The sequence below is a fragment of the Fibroporia radiculosa genome (assembly GCF_000313525.1).
Source record: "Fibroporia radiculosa TFFH 294 genomic supercontigs, scaffold6284, whole genome shotgun sequence".
Lineage (NCBI taxonomy): Eukaryota > Fungi > Basidiomycota > Agaricomycetes > Polyporales > Fibroporiaceae > Fibroporia > Fibroporia radiculosa.
This window is the reverse complement of record NW_012133765.1, coordinates 1-16,311: the sequence shown is the minus strand read 5'-3', so window position 1 is coordinate 16,311 and position 16,311 is coordinate 1. Positions and strand designations below refer to the sequence as shown.

General features: G+C 50.1%; 6 protein-coding genes across 6 annotated transcripts; 5 read left to right on the top strand and 1 right to left on the bottom strand.

Annotated features, from left to right (window-relative positions):
- Positions 1-328: 328 nt before the first annotated feature.
- FIBRA_09019 (uncharacterized protein) lies at positions 329-2,049 on the top strand (the record flags this gene model as incomplete). The annotated part of the gene is made up of 6 exons (XM_012330618.1): positions 329-443; positions 496-511; positions 576-636; positions 688-722; positions 803-1,016; positions 1,597-2,049. 6 exons carry the CDS (start codon positions 329-331, stop codon positions 2,047-2,049), a joined length of 894 nt encoding a protein of 297 aa, XP_012186008.1.
- A 1,358-nt stretch (positions 2,050-3,407) lies between these two features.
- On the top strand, positions 3,408-4,541 carry FIBRA_09018 (uncharacterized protein; the record flags this gene model as incomplete). Its single annotated transcript, XM_012330617.1, has 5 exons — positions 3,408-3,521; positions 3,575-3,670; positions 3,724-3,779; positions 3,841-4,277; positions 4,336-4,541. 5 exons carry the CDS (start codon positions 3,408-3,410, stop codon positions 4,539-4,541), a joined length of 909 nt encoding a protein of 302 aa, XP_012186007.1.
- Positions 4,542-6,140: 1,599 nt separating this feature from the next.
- On the top strand, positions 6,141-8,542 carry FIBRA_09017 (uncharacterized protein; the record flags this gene model as incomplete). Its single annotated transcript, XM_012330616.1, has 15 exons — positions 6,141-6,271; positions 6,341-6,437; positions 6,496-6,540; positions 6,665-7,187; positions 7,249-7,277; positions 7,328-7,408; positions 7,464-7,474; positions 7,536-7,592; positions 7,648-7,670; positions 7,730-7,824; positions 7,878-7,955; positions 8,010-8,043; positions 8,106-8,176; positions 8,236-8,300; positions 8,374-8,542. The coding sequence occupies 15 exons, from the start codon at positions 6,141-6,143 to the stop codon at positions 8,540-8,542; spliced, it is 1,509 nt and encodes a 502-aa protein (XP_012186006.1).
- A 1,087-nt stretch (positions 8,543-9,629) lies between these two features.
- FIBRA_09016 (uncharacterized protein) lies at positions 9,630-11,173 on the top strand (the record flags this gene model as incomplete). Its single annotated transcript, XM_012330615.1, has 3 exons — positions 9,630-9,860; positions 9,955-10,056; positions 10,118-11,173. The coding sequence occupies 3 exons, from the start codon at positions 9,630-9,632 to the stop codon at positions 11,171-11,173; spliced, it is 1,389 nt and encodes a 462-aa protein (XP_012186005.1).
- A 1,420-nt stretch (positions 11,174-12,593) lies between these two features.
- On the top strand, positions 12,594-13,475 carry FIBRA_09015 (uncharacterized protein; the record flags this gene model as incomplete). Its single annotated transcript, XM_012330614.1, has 4 exons — positions 12,594-12,603; positions 12,662-12,796; positions 12,846-13,394; positions 13,453-13,475. 4 exons carry the CDS (start codon positions 12,594-12,596, stop codon positions 13,473-13,475), a joined length of 717 nt encoding a protein of 238 aa, XP_012186004.1.
- A 1,993-nt stretch (positions 13,476-15,468) lies between these two features.
- On the bottom strand, positions 15,469-16,287 carry FIBRA_09014 (uncharacterized protein; the record flags this gene model as incomplete). Its single annotated transcript, XM_012330613.1, has 4 exons — positions 15,469-15,676; positions 15,738-15,829; positions 15,885-16,205; positions 16,267-16,287. The coding sequence occupies 4 exons, from the start codon at positions 16,285-16,287 to the stop codon at positions 15,469-15,471; spliced, it is 642 nt and encodes a 213-aa protein (XP_012186003.1).
- Between the last annotated feature and the right edge of the window lie 24 nt (positions 16,288-16,311).

Sequence of the window (16,311 nt, the reverse complement as noted above, 5' to 3'; positions counted from 1 at the left end):
CTGCTTGCATTCGCATTCGGACTTGTTCCCGTGGCGATCAACTTGGTATCCTCTCTCTGTTTACCCTATTAGTCTCATTGCTTACACGAGACACAGTTTAAGTTTATTGAAACAACGTATCCTGTCGTGGTGTTTATGGAGCCTCTCGTGATCTGCAATGTAGAACCTAAGGTTTCCACCGCTGTAGCAACCAAGTGAGCTCCGTGCACTGGTTGTAGTGACATATTGTCTTTACTTAAACTTCTTTCAGATGTGATTATCATTCCATCTGTGATGGCCCGTGCGAATTGACGCTTCGACAGTATCTATCATTACACGGATAGCATCTATGATTTCAGAAATCATTGTCATTGCTGTCACTTGGAAAAATACCTTCCAAGGCTGGCGGGTCGCTTCGCGCGGGGCAATCGACGCCTCGACGCTTACCGTCATACTTAGAGATGGTGCGTGTAATGCCTTGCCTAGAAGGATAGGCTCAGCTCACTCATCGCGTAGGGACAATATACTTCATGTACGTTCTCCTGTAATGCAACGAGACTTTAGAATAAGCGCGATGTGACATTCGCGGTGCACAGCTTTCTTCTTATATTGAACATCCTCGAAGTCGTTACCGCAGCACCTCTCGTCAGCGAATCGGTGGGTTAACTATACCATAATGCCTAAGTATGATGCTCATCGTCCCAATAGGTCTTCGGTGGCTACGTGACATTATTCTTGATCCCGTAAGTGATTAATCTTTCAAGGCGGCATCCGGAGGTTTCCGCGTTTCAAGGGTATGGACAGAACTGAGCTCATTTCGTAGAATGGCATGCATACTCATTTCACGGTTCTTGCTTAACCTGCGCCGAATCTCAGCCTCTGGTCGCGAGATGCGTTCTCAACGGTCTCCGTCAACATTCACCTCCAGAGCGGACTGGCAGACATTAGAGTTTGCTTCCCAATTCGTCGGAAACATGGGCGCGCTTCTAGACTATGCAGATGCAGGGGGTGATGATATTGAAGAGCCAACGGCCGAGGTATGTTCTATTGGGGGGCAGAAGTGTGAGGAGACCCCGGCCCGCCAAAAAATATATGGAGAGACGGCAACTCAGAAGGAAAACGATGCACCGGTGGTTGAAGATATTGAAATGATACATGTATAAGCGGACAATTCTACCGTGTACTGGTTCTTCCCTCTCGTATGTTATTACATGTATTTCAAGTTGCATTGGCTGACTGCCAAAGGCTCCTTGTCGAACTTCTAACGCGAACATGTATTCCAGTTGATGGTACCCTCTGTCAGGCCAGAATGACAGTAAGCTAAAAGCTGAGACATCGCGGGGCCAGTGCAAGAAAGAAGGGTGCTCAAATAATGATCCAGCGATATTTGCTGGCCACGCAGGCTAACATTTATCGAGGAAGCTCAGACCGGTGATAGCCGCTGGCAATCGATAATTGGAGCGAATGTTGCGAGCGCCTGTCGTATTGCATGCTCAACGAACGACTTGACGGCACACAGCAGACTAACGACTTATCCCCATCGACTGTCCCGTGGCATTCAACGAACGTAGCATCTATAAAATGGCAGAAGCTGCAACGTCGACAGTAATTATTCAGACAGTAACCGCTGCTCCCACTCAGGAGACTCCTCCTATCGTCGACCTACTCCGCTTCATCTCATCCTCTACGTCCCTCTCATTTTCACTCATCCTTCACGTCTCCCAGTCCATCGCTCACGCTGTCTCAGCACCTCTGATCACCCTTATTGCTACTCTCTACCCTATCCTTCTGTATATCTTTTCGCCTGTGCTAGTTTTCGCTGAGGTCGCTCTCGACGCCTTCGTCCGAACCCCATACGCGATTCTCACAGGAGTCTTTGCCGCACTCTATCCACTCTATGTTTTCATAGGAGCTAGCTGCATTTGCGCTGCATGTGTCGGTCTTGGAGCCCGAATATGCGCCAAGGCGATTAGGCGTATGCTCTTCTCAAGTCCGCGCTCTACCGCCCCCGCGCCGCCGCCGGCAAAACCGCGTAAACGTGTCTCAATAAAGGAAGAGAAGAGACGATAGCTTCATCGGTCATGTGGCTTTTGTACCTTTGAAGAGAACTGCCGATGTGAGTAACTCGTAGTCTGTTTTTGACTCGTTCCTGTCTTTGACTGTCTGGTAAACTTATTTAGACTCGAGGACACCTGGAGCCATTCGCTCCAACAGTATATTTTTACATGCATACAAAGGGTCTCTAAGCAGGAACATCCAATTTGCTATCTATGGCAAGTACTGCACCTGTACTTTTTTTTCGCGGAGCACGGTTGTATCAGTAATCTGTCAGAAGTATAGTATTTCAGCGCATTCTGTGGACTTAACCCCAAAATGGCTTCACTAACATTACGTCACCGTTCGTTTCAGACATCGCTCTCGCCGTTGGACTCGAAAATTGTTGGGCAGCACCTCATTCTTGCACGCCGATACCGTGATCTCGTACGGCCCGGACAAAGCACTAGTGTATTTGGCTCGTCGCAACTTGAAATATTCTACGTGGCACTACATTCAGGGCCGAATATATTCTTCGGCACGCACATATGAGTACAAGAATTTCTCAAAACGCTTAATCGGCCACTCTTGATTATTCAATCAGGTTTTCATGTTGCGGGTGGGGACAATGGTCACCAGGCACTTGATCCCGTCCCCTATGCCCTGATGAAGACACAGATGCATGGCTCTCGCTACGGTTCATGATTGTGGCCATTCGCACCACAATGTGGAGCATCCCGAGGATGAACTGTTCCTCGGGAGCACATCCAAAGAGTCTTCGCTGCCTGTTCATAAACGTTCTGTACTAGGATCGGGAGAGCGGCATGCATGCGACCGCCTGAAGGCCACGGTGGCGCTGTGACTCATGGGCTGTGACTGTGACCTATCACGTCGAGCGCATCCACAAAGTTGGTCTGCCGAATCAGCGGCTGCACTACATAGTGTGGCGGACGACGCTATTGTGCTCCTCCTGCCTGCCACACTCATCTGAGATCGTGGGCACACTACCCGTGAGTGTTGTTCTGGATTTGGTTCAAGCCACGACTGCCGCAACCCGCCACGTCCATCACGCACCTGCGCTGGCGGCGGAGTCTGTTGAGATGTGGCAGAATAACGCCAGGTATAAATGGGGCGCTTCTCCACCTTCCGGGCCTCACTGCTCTTTGTATCTCCACACACTGAGTCAGTTCCTGACCAACGCCTCTCGCGTAACCATCTGTCATTGCTGTCACTGCTTTCATAGAAGCTCCACTCCCATCATCCACTTGTACTGTTGCATCTCGATTGTGAGTGTCTTCATGGTCTCTTGTGCTCAGACTATTGACATTCACATCTTTTTCTGGTTGCTGGTTCATTGTCTTTTACGCCACTCGACCCTATCCACAAGTCACATCATGCTTGCTCTCAGATCTATTGCGGCTTTGACGTGGTACAAAAAAGGCATCGTCCTCGTTGACCGTCTTGTAAGAGAAGCCAATCACTCCTTGCCAAAGGCAGCACAACAAAAAGTGGGTCCGGATTGACGCGACGAAGCTCTCAAAATTCATCCGCATCTCTGCAGAATGTCGAAGACATTCCTGTCACAGACAGTACTTTCGACGCGTGGACTGGCACGCCGGTCCCTCCAGACCACGAGTTGTCCGGTATTCAGGAAACGGTATGTAAAGTGAAGTAATGTGGCATATATTTGCTAACACTGCTGTCACATAGGTCAAGCTTGTGACCCCGCAAGAATATCCTGAGGAACCTCCCATCATTCCTGCTTGGTACTATTCTTCTTTGTTTGTACGCATTCATTTTCTTTCTAACATCAATTTCGCATTCTAGGACCGGCACCAGTGTCATACCCAACGACATTGAGTTTGAAGCAACCTCTGAGTCAGCAAAAACCGAAGATATCCCCGCGCTGGCACATTTACATACACCTAGCTCCCATCCCGGGCGGATCCACATCCTTTTCTCCCAATCAAACTCTCCTGTCTCACAGCCCCCAACGCAGGCTAACCCTGAGCCGGGTGTCTTTTGGGTGCACATGTACGGTAAAGCGCAAACGCAAATCTTCATGCGCACGCGAGACGAGTGGTGGCTGTTGATGAGACAGCTGAGTCGCCACCCCTACGCACGCGAGTACGTGCTACTGGTCCTCACGCCGACGGATATGCGCTGGGTGACGCGCGAGCAAGTCAAGGCTTTCTATGAGCATATTCGCGAGCGCAGGAGAGTAAGAAAGGAGAAAAGACTGGCAGAGACGAAGGTGCCATTCCGTGAGTGTCCTGTTCTCTTTTTGGCTATATAGGGTGATGCTCATGCTCTGATGGACAGCTACGACTGAGGATGACGAGTTGCCTGCGTCTTCGGCCTCACTGGAGGTGTGTCATGTCAGCGAACTGGGAGAGCTTGACGCCCCCTACGCTGGTCAGCTCGCTTTTGCGCGGACGACGTTCGCACCCACCGTCAAGTCCGTCCGCATCTACAACAATTGCGCCATCTGGTGGTACGGCCGTGCCCGCTCCCAGTCCATTTCTTAGATGTTCTCGTTTTGCTCTACTGTGTCGTCGTCATCACCACCTCTTGTTCATGTTCCATCCTGCCTCCATCCTGCTCTAATCTGATGTTGTGTATCGCTCACGATCCATCGCATCTCACTTTCTCGGATTACACAGCGCGTATCATCTATCAGACTCGTTTTGTACTGCTCTCATATCGTGCTCTGTATTGTGTCTGTCTTCCTGTCCTACGTTATTATATAGATGCTACTGTATCGGTCGTGTACCGGCAATGAACGGGTTATCTCATATCGCTTGCATCTGCTTCCATAACCATGTTCTATGTCGCCTGTCAAACAAATTTCAAAAGGTTAAAGCTAACCGTCAACATGTTGTTACGTTGTGCTCTAGAGCACCCATGGCATATTAATATAGCGTGCATGTCGGTAGGGTGCATTGAGGCTGAGACTGCGAAAGGAGTGCCCGTTCCATAAGTCGACTTGGAAAAAAACGGAGCGAAGTTTGTCCGACCCCCGGCGACGCTGGCGACCACTCTTACAAACAGGTGAAAGCCGTCATCGTCGGGCTTCTTTGACGCCAAATTTCATTTTAACCGCAATCCCGCAGTAGGATCTGGTCCCTGAAAGTTCTGACGTCCTAAAGTGGCTACACGGACTTTCGAGGAACAGTTCTGCACCACCTGAATGAGTGGAATGGCTCCCGAGATTGAACCCATGTTTTCGCAGTACCCGGACAGGTGTGTTGAACAAAAGACCACGATCTCTAAACACGACGGACTCAGGATGTATGACGCTCGTCAAAGCGCCTCGAGGACTGGACTTCTGCTAACAGTCAGATAACGAATGTATTTATGGCTCTTCGTGAACATGAACAGGAGTTCAAAATTAGCACTAAAGACACATGAGCTCGTAGAGGCGCAATGAAACAGATCGTTGATGTGATCATGGGTACGCCTACGCGCATGCGGGGTGTGGAGAAGAGTTCGAGCGGTCGGAACTCTGCTATCTTGAAAATCTACGTAGTATGCAAGTATATATGTGATGCTCTGAACGACACTACCATGCATTTTGGTGCCGTCCTCGACCATGCTAAACAGACAGCTGCTGTGCATAGACGAACGGAAGCAGATGAAGGCGCCGGTTATGTGCCTTGTAATTTCCTTGTCCAAGACCACGTGGTCCCGTGTGGGGTTAGGTTTCGATCACTCGAACTGGGTTGCTGGGGATCAGTTCCTACTAGCAGGCGAATGCACTCGTGTCTTTCATCTCCCCTGCATATGATCGTCGAACTCGTCAAGCTACAACGTTGCAGGGCACACGGGCCTCATGTATGTCTTCGATACATACGCATGTTCAGAAAGTACAAGGTTGGGATGAACGTGCGGATAGACGAGCCTTCAGAAGAGGATTGGCGGACTGATATATACGTAGTTTCGCATGGAGGACGATGGAGATCCGGGTAGCCGAAGCCAAGGGAAAACTTGCTAGCGAGATATTATGCGGGGTCTGATGGGAAGGTGGGGCAAATGATATGGACGAGCGCGGGGCCAGCGCCTACCGCTATTTAATCCACCGCCGCTTTTCCTCTTCCGCCCCGAAGGCCTACCTCCCTCTAACCCCCATGGATTCCAGCTTCTATCGCAACCCTTTCGTCGGCTTCATTCCGCGCCGCGAGAAGTCAGTCGATGGACAGACTCTCTGGGCCGCCCTCTGCAGTCTTTCATGGGTCCAGTGGGGGCACTTCTGGTGTGGGTGTGTATCTCTCACGTATCATTGCGACAGTGTCCGACAGCTAACGACCATCTATATCCTCGTTCCCAGCTGGTTGGCATGGATTTGCGATTCGTATGATTTCTTCAGCGTGTCACTCAGCGTCACCAACCTCGAAAAACAGTTCAGTAAACCCGCAAACAGTATCGTGCGTCCATCTTTGAATATCTTTTTCTCGATTTTCCTAACGCTGTTGCACATGTCAGACGACCGCTATCACGTTAACGCTGCTTTTCCGGTCTCTTGGTGCAGTGAGTGTCCGTCAGAATCGTGTAGCGGATGGCTGGGGGTATCGATGCCAGTAGTAGCCAATTGCCCCCGCTGTCTACTAGATGTCTTCACTCTGGTCCTCGTTGCTGACTTCACAACTGTCAGTTTATTTTTGGAGCACTCTCGGATCGATATGGCCGAAAATGGCCACTTATTGCAAACCTCCTCCTTGCCGCCGCCTTCGAGCTTGGCTCCGGCTTTGTGCAAACCTTTCCACAATTTCTTGCCGTCCGATCCCTCTTCGGTGTCGCCATGGGCGGGATATGGGGGCTTGCCTCGTCCACTGCGCTCGAGAACCTTCCGGTCGAGGTTCGCGGATTGGCGAGTGGCTTCCTGCAGGAGGGCTATGCTGTGGGCTATCTGATTGCGGCCGTCGTGAACCTCTGGCTCGTCCCCGAGACAACCTCAAGCTGGCGCAGTCTGTTCTTCCTCGGCGCGGGGCTGTCTACTTTCTCTGCATTTACGCGTTTGTTCCTGCCGGAAAGCGAATACTTCGAGCGTGCGAAAGCAGCGGAACTTGCAAGCGGGCGGATAAACACGAACAAGACGCGGATCTTCCTGCGTGAGACGGGGCAGATGTTGAAGCGCCATTGGATGCTGTGCTGCTATGCGATCGTTCTCATGAGTGGTGAGTGTATATATTCAGGTGTATATACATATCTTGGACCCTGATTTGTCTCTCTGATTAGGATTCAACTTCCTCTCGCACGGTTCTCAAGTATGTCTCCCCAAGTCTTGTATAAATCCTCCCCCCCTGACAGCTTGTAGGACTTGTATCCCACCTACCTTACGACTACGAAGGGTTTCAGTGAACACGATGCGACTGTAGCAACTATCATCGGAAACTTGGTAAATGAATATCTTATTTGTGTTTGTTATTACCTCCTTACGCTGTTTCTCATAGGGTGCTATTGCGTAAGTGCATTTATAGACACTAAATCCACGTCAGTGTCGCTGATAGTCTCTTGATGTGGAGTGGAGGTACTATTGCAGGATGGCTGAGTCAATACATTGGCCGTCGTCTCACAGTTATGTGCGTTTTGTTTTTCATCCTCTTTGCTGCGTGCCCTAAATGCCTGTCTCATCAGCCTCTGTGTGGTTATTGTTGGAGGTGTGTATTTTCTTCAACAAGCGCCAAGATATGACTGAATATCTCGCCGATTTGTATAGCATTTATTCCGCTGTGGATCCTTCCTAACGGGTTTAGCGCGCTCTCAGCGGGCGCATTCTGCGTTCAGTTTGGCGTGCAAGGGGCATGGGGTGTTGTGCGTATCAGCCACGCATGCCACGCAATGCCAATCTGACTGCATTCTCGTAGATTCCAATTTTTCTCGCTGAGATGTCTCCTCCCGCATTCCGTGCAACATTCCCTGGAACGGCGTACCAGATCGGTAATGTGAGTAGATATGCCCTTATGCGACATGCCCTTTTGCTCATAAACATTTTGCAGATGGTATCTTCAGCATCTGCACAAATCGAAGCCAGTGTGTCCTTTTACTCGGCGCTGTTCCTAATGAACCTCAACTGATACGTTCTCGGTGTCCAGCTGGGGGTGATAATATCAAGACGACCATCATCTCAAACGGCCAACCGAAAGTCGTCGCGAATTATGCCACGGTGAGTCAGGTTTGCCATCTGTACGTGTGCAACTTTCGTCAATCCACTACCCGCGATAGGTGCAAGGCATTCTTGTCGGCGTCGTCGCTGGATTTGTCATCCTGTGCACCATCGTTGCACCCGAGTGAGTACCTGATTCGATCGATCGATCGTGTCGTAGTGTAAGTGTAAACCGCTGACTGACTGCGTGTTTGCAGAAACCACGGCTCGCATTTCGAGAAGTACAAGGCCGCATTTGAGGAGGGCGCAGGGCGCGACGAAGAGATGCTCGAAGGAGATGTTGACCCTGGTGATATCTCCGAGAGCCCAGCGTCACGTCCAGTGAGTGTCAAGGAAGTCAACGAGAAGGAGTTCGATGCGGCATAGAGGGCCCAGCTGTAGGAACGACGGACGTTCTGTTGAGGATCTGGCTGTCACGACATTTACGACAAAGACGCGTATTGTACAAGCTGAAGCTCGATCGGCATATTGGATAACTGTATTTGTAGATATCATGATATCACTCGAACGACCTTTGTGTGCTCCTCCACCTAATGCCGAGAATACGAAAGGTATGAGGACGGTTTTGAAAAATCTACGACTGTCAGAACATTTCGACCATAAAATAATAATCAACGAGCCCGGCGGGTCTGATGCGCGCGCAGATCCAATTCTAGGGTTTCAGGTAGTTCGACATCCATCTGGTTCCCATGACTTTCTATGATAGCCTCAGCCTGTTCTTTTCTGTCCAGCTTACATAAACTAGACAGCAACCCATCTGAGCCAAAACAAAAATCGAATCGTTGTAGGGTCTCCAATTCGACAGTCGAACGAGCCACGATCCACGAGCTAGTTACTTGGAGGAGTACTGTGGTCTGGCCAGAAGCATCCTGAGGAGCGCATAGGATGTCCGATGTAGGAGTCGGAGCATCCTTCCGGCTGGCGCAAGGACTCCAGCCCTAGTCTTGGCGTTGCATGTCCACGAATAAGACCATATATTATTTTATAAGGAAGACCATGAGAGTAATAGCCTAATGCCATCTTGAACCATGAGGCATCGGATGTTATGAACATCGAATTCGTACCTCACAGTAGTTGTTGTAGCCGTGTGCCCACTAGCCTTTACGATGCATTGTCAGACGTCGACCACGCTTGGCAACCCAGGCTCTAGAGACGTTTCCCATGCTCAATACGTTCATCCCGTTTTATGATGGACCAGAAAGAGCACAAGATATTTGTATTAGCGTACTGGCCCTCTTCCGCCACAGACCGACGCTCACGTCTTTGAGTTCGTTCATATCGCACTCAGGCATGCTGGAGACAGAGAGCTGATTATGAGTGGGCGTCAAGGAGCTTAAGCTTGGGCGCTCTTGCCTCCTAACTCTTGAATGTGCTCGCCGCAAACGGCTTTATGTGAACGTGCATATCACTATCGCTTTATCTGCATCCCCATTTTCTTTATTCCTATTCAGACATGAGTGCAGATCCAATAGTGCTACCGATTGCCACCATCCAGCCCGACTTCACTGCTGTTGTCTCCGACGTTCGAGAAGGCGTGGTATCTGAAGACTCCTTCTGGCTGTCGTGCTACAAGACTGGCGAATCATCTGTCCATGGAAAAGTGTATGTCGCTCTAGATGAGACAGATCGCAGCCTCGTTCGCCTGCAAGGCGGGGGTGGTGTTCAGATCGATTTTGATGGCGATGTAAGCCCCTCCACAATTTATCAGTGCCCATAGTTCTCTGTCCTATGTGCGCTTGGAATGAGCACAAATCCGAAGTGGATGATCCCTTTCGTAGGCTACCTACGCAGCGGCGTGCCCCTCATTACATGCCCATCCGACTCGTCTGGTCGTGCCAACGGACGTCTATACCGACTCTTCGATTCTGGATCCACGTAAGGTATGTAATACTATCAGACCTCCGTCCTGCGATTAGCCTCAAACTGTGACCGCTGAACCAGTCTCACAAAATCACCGCGTTCGATGTTGCGCCGGACGGGACACAATTTGCGACTGGCTACTATGATGGTTCTGTTTGTTTGCACTCCATATCCATTAAGACAGCGCAGCCGGCGATCTGCAAGCCTCATCTCAGCACCATCACCTCCCTCCAATTCTTCCCTTCATCCCGTGTCCTCCTGACGGCGGGTACCGACTTCTCACTTTCAATACTGCCTGCCGATCCGCCCTATGCTTCTAGTGACTCCCCTGGTGCGTCTCTTGCCCCAGTGCGCATTTTGCGCGGACACACGCGTGGGGTCACTTCTACCGCAATAATTTCTCGCGGACGGAATATCCTCTCGGGTTCAAAGGACGGCACCTTGAGGTTATGGGATGTAGCAGCGGGAAACGAGATCCGCCTACACGCAGCAGGGGGCGCAGCCTACATTCCTATTCTCTCACTCGATATTGGAGAGCGAACACCCAACTGTCATTTCGACGATATTGCGGACATGCCCTCTCTTACAGACGCCGTCGAGGTCGATACCGCGGATAAAGTCGTCTTCTGTGGGCTTCTGAATGGATCTTTTGAAGTCTATGATCTACGTGTGAAGCAGTCGGCCTTTAGATCTACTCCCGACCCGAGCGCACGATTCCCACTGCAGTCCATCTCATATGCACCTTCCCATGATTTGCTCGCGACTGGTGCTTCAAATGGTCTTATCTCTGTGTACGATACACGTTCCTTTTCCTCACCCCTGACGACCTTCAAACGGAATGGTGCTTCAATAGAGGACCTGAGGCTTGTTACACTCTGGTCGTCGTCCTTTGCGCTACCACGGTCGTCTGATTGTGCGGGGATGGACGTAGATGGCGACCGGGAAGAAGTTGGCCTGGCGATCGCCACCGAAGATGGGCTACCATATGTCGCACATGTACGCCCAAGTGGGCCGAGCGTACGTGGGGAGCTGGTTGGCACCGATTGTGACCCTGTGCGCTTCGTGCGGGTGCTTCAAGAGAAGGAAATTTGGACGGCGGCGGACGATGGGGCTGTCAGGCGATATCAGATGCGGTGACTCGAGAACCTCTGCTGATGCAGTAAATTGGTGTAGATCTAACAAATTTGTATATTCTGTGAGTGCGGCGATCTGGGAAGTGAACAAATGCTGACTTCTGTAAGCTTAAGGTGCCTGTTCCTTGAGATTAAGTAATGATTGGTGCTTATGCCGAGTAAATCTTGAGTGACACTTAAAGACATATTGAGCAGTGCCGTAAGCTCTAATAGTACTGCCACTTCACAAAATTGCCGTTCTCCACGTGGTTTTGTTTCATTTCTTTGCGCCGCCTGTTGATTTCACGATAAAGAATTCATTTTATGGACGGGTAACATTTTTGCTGAAGCGTCATGCATGATGCATCCAGTCAGAATGGCCGTCGGTGCAAATTGGGAAGGGTGGTTGTAGGTGCCACTCGTTCTGCAATGTGTACAGTTCATCACTGTATTTTCTTGCAGGGGTCGCCGTCTGCATTGATCACTACGGTTGCTTCCAGGAGAGAGGGTATTTCGGAGAGAAACACATCAATTAGCGATGGTAAGTAGGATTATTGCCCAGTGCCCTCAGACGATGTGCGTTTCTACTCGCATACAGCAAGTCTACAGCTGATGCTGTCGGGATGTTGCTGCTCCATCTGCAAACTGACCGGTGTGCCAGCAGACGTCGTGCATTTCATGCCAATTGCAAACTTCAGCAACGCATGAAGAGCAACCACCATGCAATCTATGGACACGAAAAGGATCCCGTTTGGTGTGCGACAATAAGTGATGACCCAATTTCATGTCCTATCGCCATCTCACCAAATCCTAGGGAGCTGTTCACCTATTCGCACGGTGGAGGGCTTCAAATTTGGATTCTGCGCGACGACAGCAAATGGCAAAACATGAAGAGGCTCCATCTCCACACTTGTCGCGACGAACTACGTACTCCAGGTCAATCGCAATGACAAGCAACGCTGAGTCAAGACGAAAGCTGCGCAGAAGAGTGCTTGTTTGCAGAGGAAGCGAGTGCTGAGGTTGACGTCTGTTTCCGTGTAGCGTTCCTAATGATTGTACCGTAATTGAGTGCGGCGAAGATGTGAATATCGATCCAAATAATGCGAACGCCAACAATGCTATTAGATGAATGATAAGACAAAATCAAAGCGCAACAAAAACTCGTGACTTCGGTGCGGGCTGTGTATGGGGCCACCAAGAAAAGCGTCAGCATCAGACAAGAGTGGCTGGAAGAGTCAAAGCGCCGCCATCAGCCTGCCGAGGTTTGGCAAGACTGACATGGAATCCACAGAGATTGCATTGTCTGCTCAGATTCTTTATCTGCCTTCGGACCCTTGACGACTCACTGAGTGGCGTTCTCGTGGCAGTGGTTTAAGATAGTCATCGGGCAGCATTCTTGACCACATACTTTTCCTAATCGAACTCTCTGCAAAATCGACCTCACTATGCCCAATCGTGCGTCCATCTTTGCTTGCGTAGCGAGTAAATGGCGAGGCTAACTTTATGATATTAGCTTTTGGATTTATCAAATTTCAAGACGTCCTCACTCTAGTACGGGGCATGGCATGGGGAGGAACAGAAACAGGCTCGAGGCAGGCACCTGAGCAATGTGTACAATTAGTTAGCCTGGAAGCGATCATACAGTCCAGTAAGTCAGAACAACTGGGTTTTAAGTAAAGACCACTGACATTTTATAGCTGGAGCGACCATGGCTCCCATCATTTATCAGTGGGCTATCGAACGTGTCACGATCACCATTGGGTTCTTGGTTGTAATCGGGCTCCTTGTTCGGCAACGCTCTGGTCAAACTCCTCAACTTTACGATTCAACACGCAACCCGGGTCCTGTTGGGAGGACTGTCCGGCTTGCTAGGGAGTATTCCCAGCGAGCTTGTGAAATGATGCCACCATCTGTACAGCTACCTGTTTGGGGCGTATACCGACGCAAGATCAGGTTTCTGGAGGAACGGTCGACCTTCACCATGACGCGTGATGACGCACCTATCGCAAAGCCAGAGCCACGCGTGGGATGGGTCCCTCAGCCGGAAGATCTTCACTCGCATGTGGTCGAAGGGAGGAGCATCCAGGTGTGGATGCGCACGGAAAACGGTGAATGGACCAGTGTGCACCAGTTTTTCCCCCACCCACGCCTCGGCGGATACATGCTGCAGATTTCGGAGAACGGCAATGCAACCTGGGTCAAGGAAGTCACGGCTTACAAGAACGCTCGAGGCCGCACTAAAGTCGGTAAGTCACACTTCTATTACATGTAGTGCGGAGAGGGCTATTGACCTTGCCGCTGAAGTTGCAAGCCAGACGTCCTCCTAAGTGAAAAATCATCATACTTGTGCGCATTGTTGTCAAATCAATGATTCTGCACTAACAAGAGAGAAAGACATGGAGTGGGGCAGTAGGGGGGTCCGTTACAATATCCTTGAAGTGGATACTCGAAGCGCGAGGGCGGAATCATTTCCAATCGTTTTACTACAAGTTATTGTCTCGAACGTTGATTCCTATTATCATTGTCATTCATATGTATGTTCTGTTGATACATAAAGCATATCAGCACTTACAGTAACCCACCTCCAAGTTGGCTTGCGTTGAATCCTCTGTTCAAAATGTACTACAAGCTCGGCCTGAGGCTCTAGCGCCACACCGTGACGCGTGATGCTGGGTAAAGCCGTTGCGCGCGCACGCACCAGCTGCGCGCTCAGCTCGCGTCCCCCTTCTCATAACAGCATAACTTGCTTATCATTTTCGGGGTTTCACCAGCATTCATATCTAATACAGGGGATTTGGGGCCAACTGCTCAAGGATTCAAGGATCTGCTCATCTGGCAGTTGTTGCAGTCTGAATGGGATTAAATGATACCATCTATCACGGCAGACATTGCAGTGAGTTATCAATATGTTTGCGTATAACCTTGATGTCTTGACAATCCTTGTATCTAGCCCCTTTTCCCTCAAATTCATACGCCAAAATTTTCCATTTATGGTCTCGCCTTGATAGTATCGGGCGATACCATGGAGGCGTTGCTGTGTACCGCGCCTGCTGAGCTTCATGCTCAGCAGGTGTGAGTGCACAGCTGCACTTCCCGTGGAAAATCGAAAGCAAATGAAACTGCGTCATCTTGCGTTTATACTTGAAACCAACGATCCTTCTCCACGTTTACGATACTCCTCAGCCCTCTAGCAATGTGATGGCTAGATAAGTGCAATACGTTAAGCTACGTATCTCTGTTAACTCCAAAACCCCAAGAGAATGTTTGCAGTACGAATAAAGACATATCACTGAACGACACACTGTGGCCACTTGTGGCTCTGGTTGTCGGGATCCCCACAATTTTAGTTACCTGTGCCATTGAGCGCCTTCAGGAAAAATTTGTCAGCCCTCCTTGGTGCATACAACCTGGACAGTCTGCCTACCATTCGTACTGCGGGGAGTTTGCGATGACCGGGGCAGTATCACCCATCTCGAATCTGAGGTCGCTGCTGATGTGGTCGTCGCACAGGTGGTCAATTTATTGGAATTCGAGTGTTGACATTCGCTTCCTACATGCTACTAGCGCTGGTGTCCAAGCTCGATGGTCCTGTGTTCGCTGATCAGTATCAGCCTGTACTTGCTCATCTCGCTCTCACCATATAGGGACTGCTACAGCTACTTTGCAGATGGATATCATCGCGAGCACGAAGGCTAAAGGACTAGGTCGCATGTTTGAAGGTGGTGATCGCGTCGAGAATGTTGTTACTGTATGAATTTTTCAGTGCATCTCCTCGAGAGATTACTTGGCGCTTGATTGGTGCGAGGATAAAATTGAAGGCGTACTATTTCACAGCGACTTGGATAATGAGCGGAATGGGCACCGAGTCGGTCGCCAGCAACGTCGTGAATCTATTCACTCTATCCGCTATTTTATGGTATTCGCTGCGCTGAGACTGTGAGCCGTCCTTGTGGATGATCTCTGTTACCAATAATACCCGAAGGCTACATGTCAATGTCATCAGCTGCCAATTTGTCGGCGCTGCTCGGAATGATATAAAGTCCGGTCGTTTAATGTGCCTCAGTGCTGTGTGGGGTCCTTGCTTCGATTGTCTCACTCAGCAGATAGCTGTCTATCCGTGAAGCTCAATGCGCAGCCCCATTGGATAACGTTCCTACGCAAGCGAGTATGCTGTTCAGACAGCCTCATTGCTCTGCATTAGTCTTTATAATTATAATTATAATTTTACAGGATATACAACCATTATACTGACAGTAGCAATATATATTCAGGAAGCTCTCAGTCAAGATTTCATTGTCCGTTTAAGCTTGTCCCTCTCACTTACAACCCGAGCACCTTCGCAACGTTTTCGTCCCTCGGGACGAGCTTGATGCGGAATGGAACGGGCGAACGACCAGACAGACCGTCGTACTCTTTCAAGTCGATGGGCTCGCCGGGTATCTCGATCATATTGAATGCCCAGAGCATCCGCGAGATGGCCAGCCAGATCTCGCGCTCTGCAACTATCATGCCAGGACAAATGCGACGGCTGTATACATGACCGTTTTAGATCTTAGATTACAGGATCCATCGTGAAAGAGGGCACTCACCCTGCGCCGAACATCCAGTGGTCCCGCTCGTATGGGTCTGCGAGGTTGGCAGATTCAGTGTTGTTGGTACTGTCGTTGACATACCGCTCAGGCTGGAAGACCGTCCGTAAAAACTCGTGATCAAATAGTCAGATGTGCAACACTTACGTTGAACTTCTCTGGATCTGCGTGGCGGCTAGGGTCGTAATGCATCGAGTACGTGTTGAGGATCACGACAGTACCCTTAGGGATGAACTGGCCTTCGTAGGTGAAGTCTTCCGAGGCGACGTGCGGAGTGCCGAGCCAGAAGGGATTGTGGCACCGCTCGACCTCCTTGATGATCGCGTGGCAGAAGGGAAGGTTGATCTCGTCTTCAATCGTTGGTAGGCGGTCCCGGCCAACGACTCTGTCGAGTTCTTCGTGTGCCCGCTTCTGGATTTCCGGGTAGGCAGGGATAAGTGCGGAGAACCATTGCATGATGGATGCAGTCTGGATGCACGCTTTGGTTAGTTTGGAGTCCAGAGACGAGCAGAATAGCATGGATACTCACCGTCTCAACACCACCAATCATGAATGCGGAAGCCAAGATGGCCAT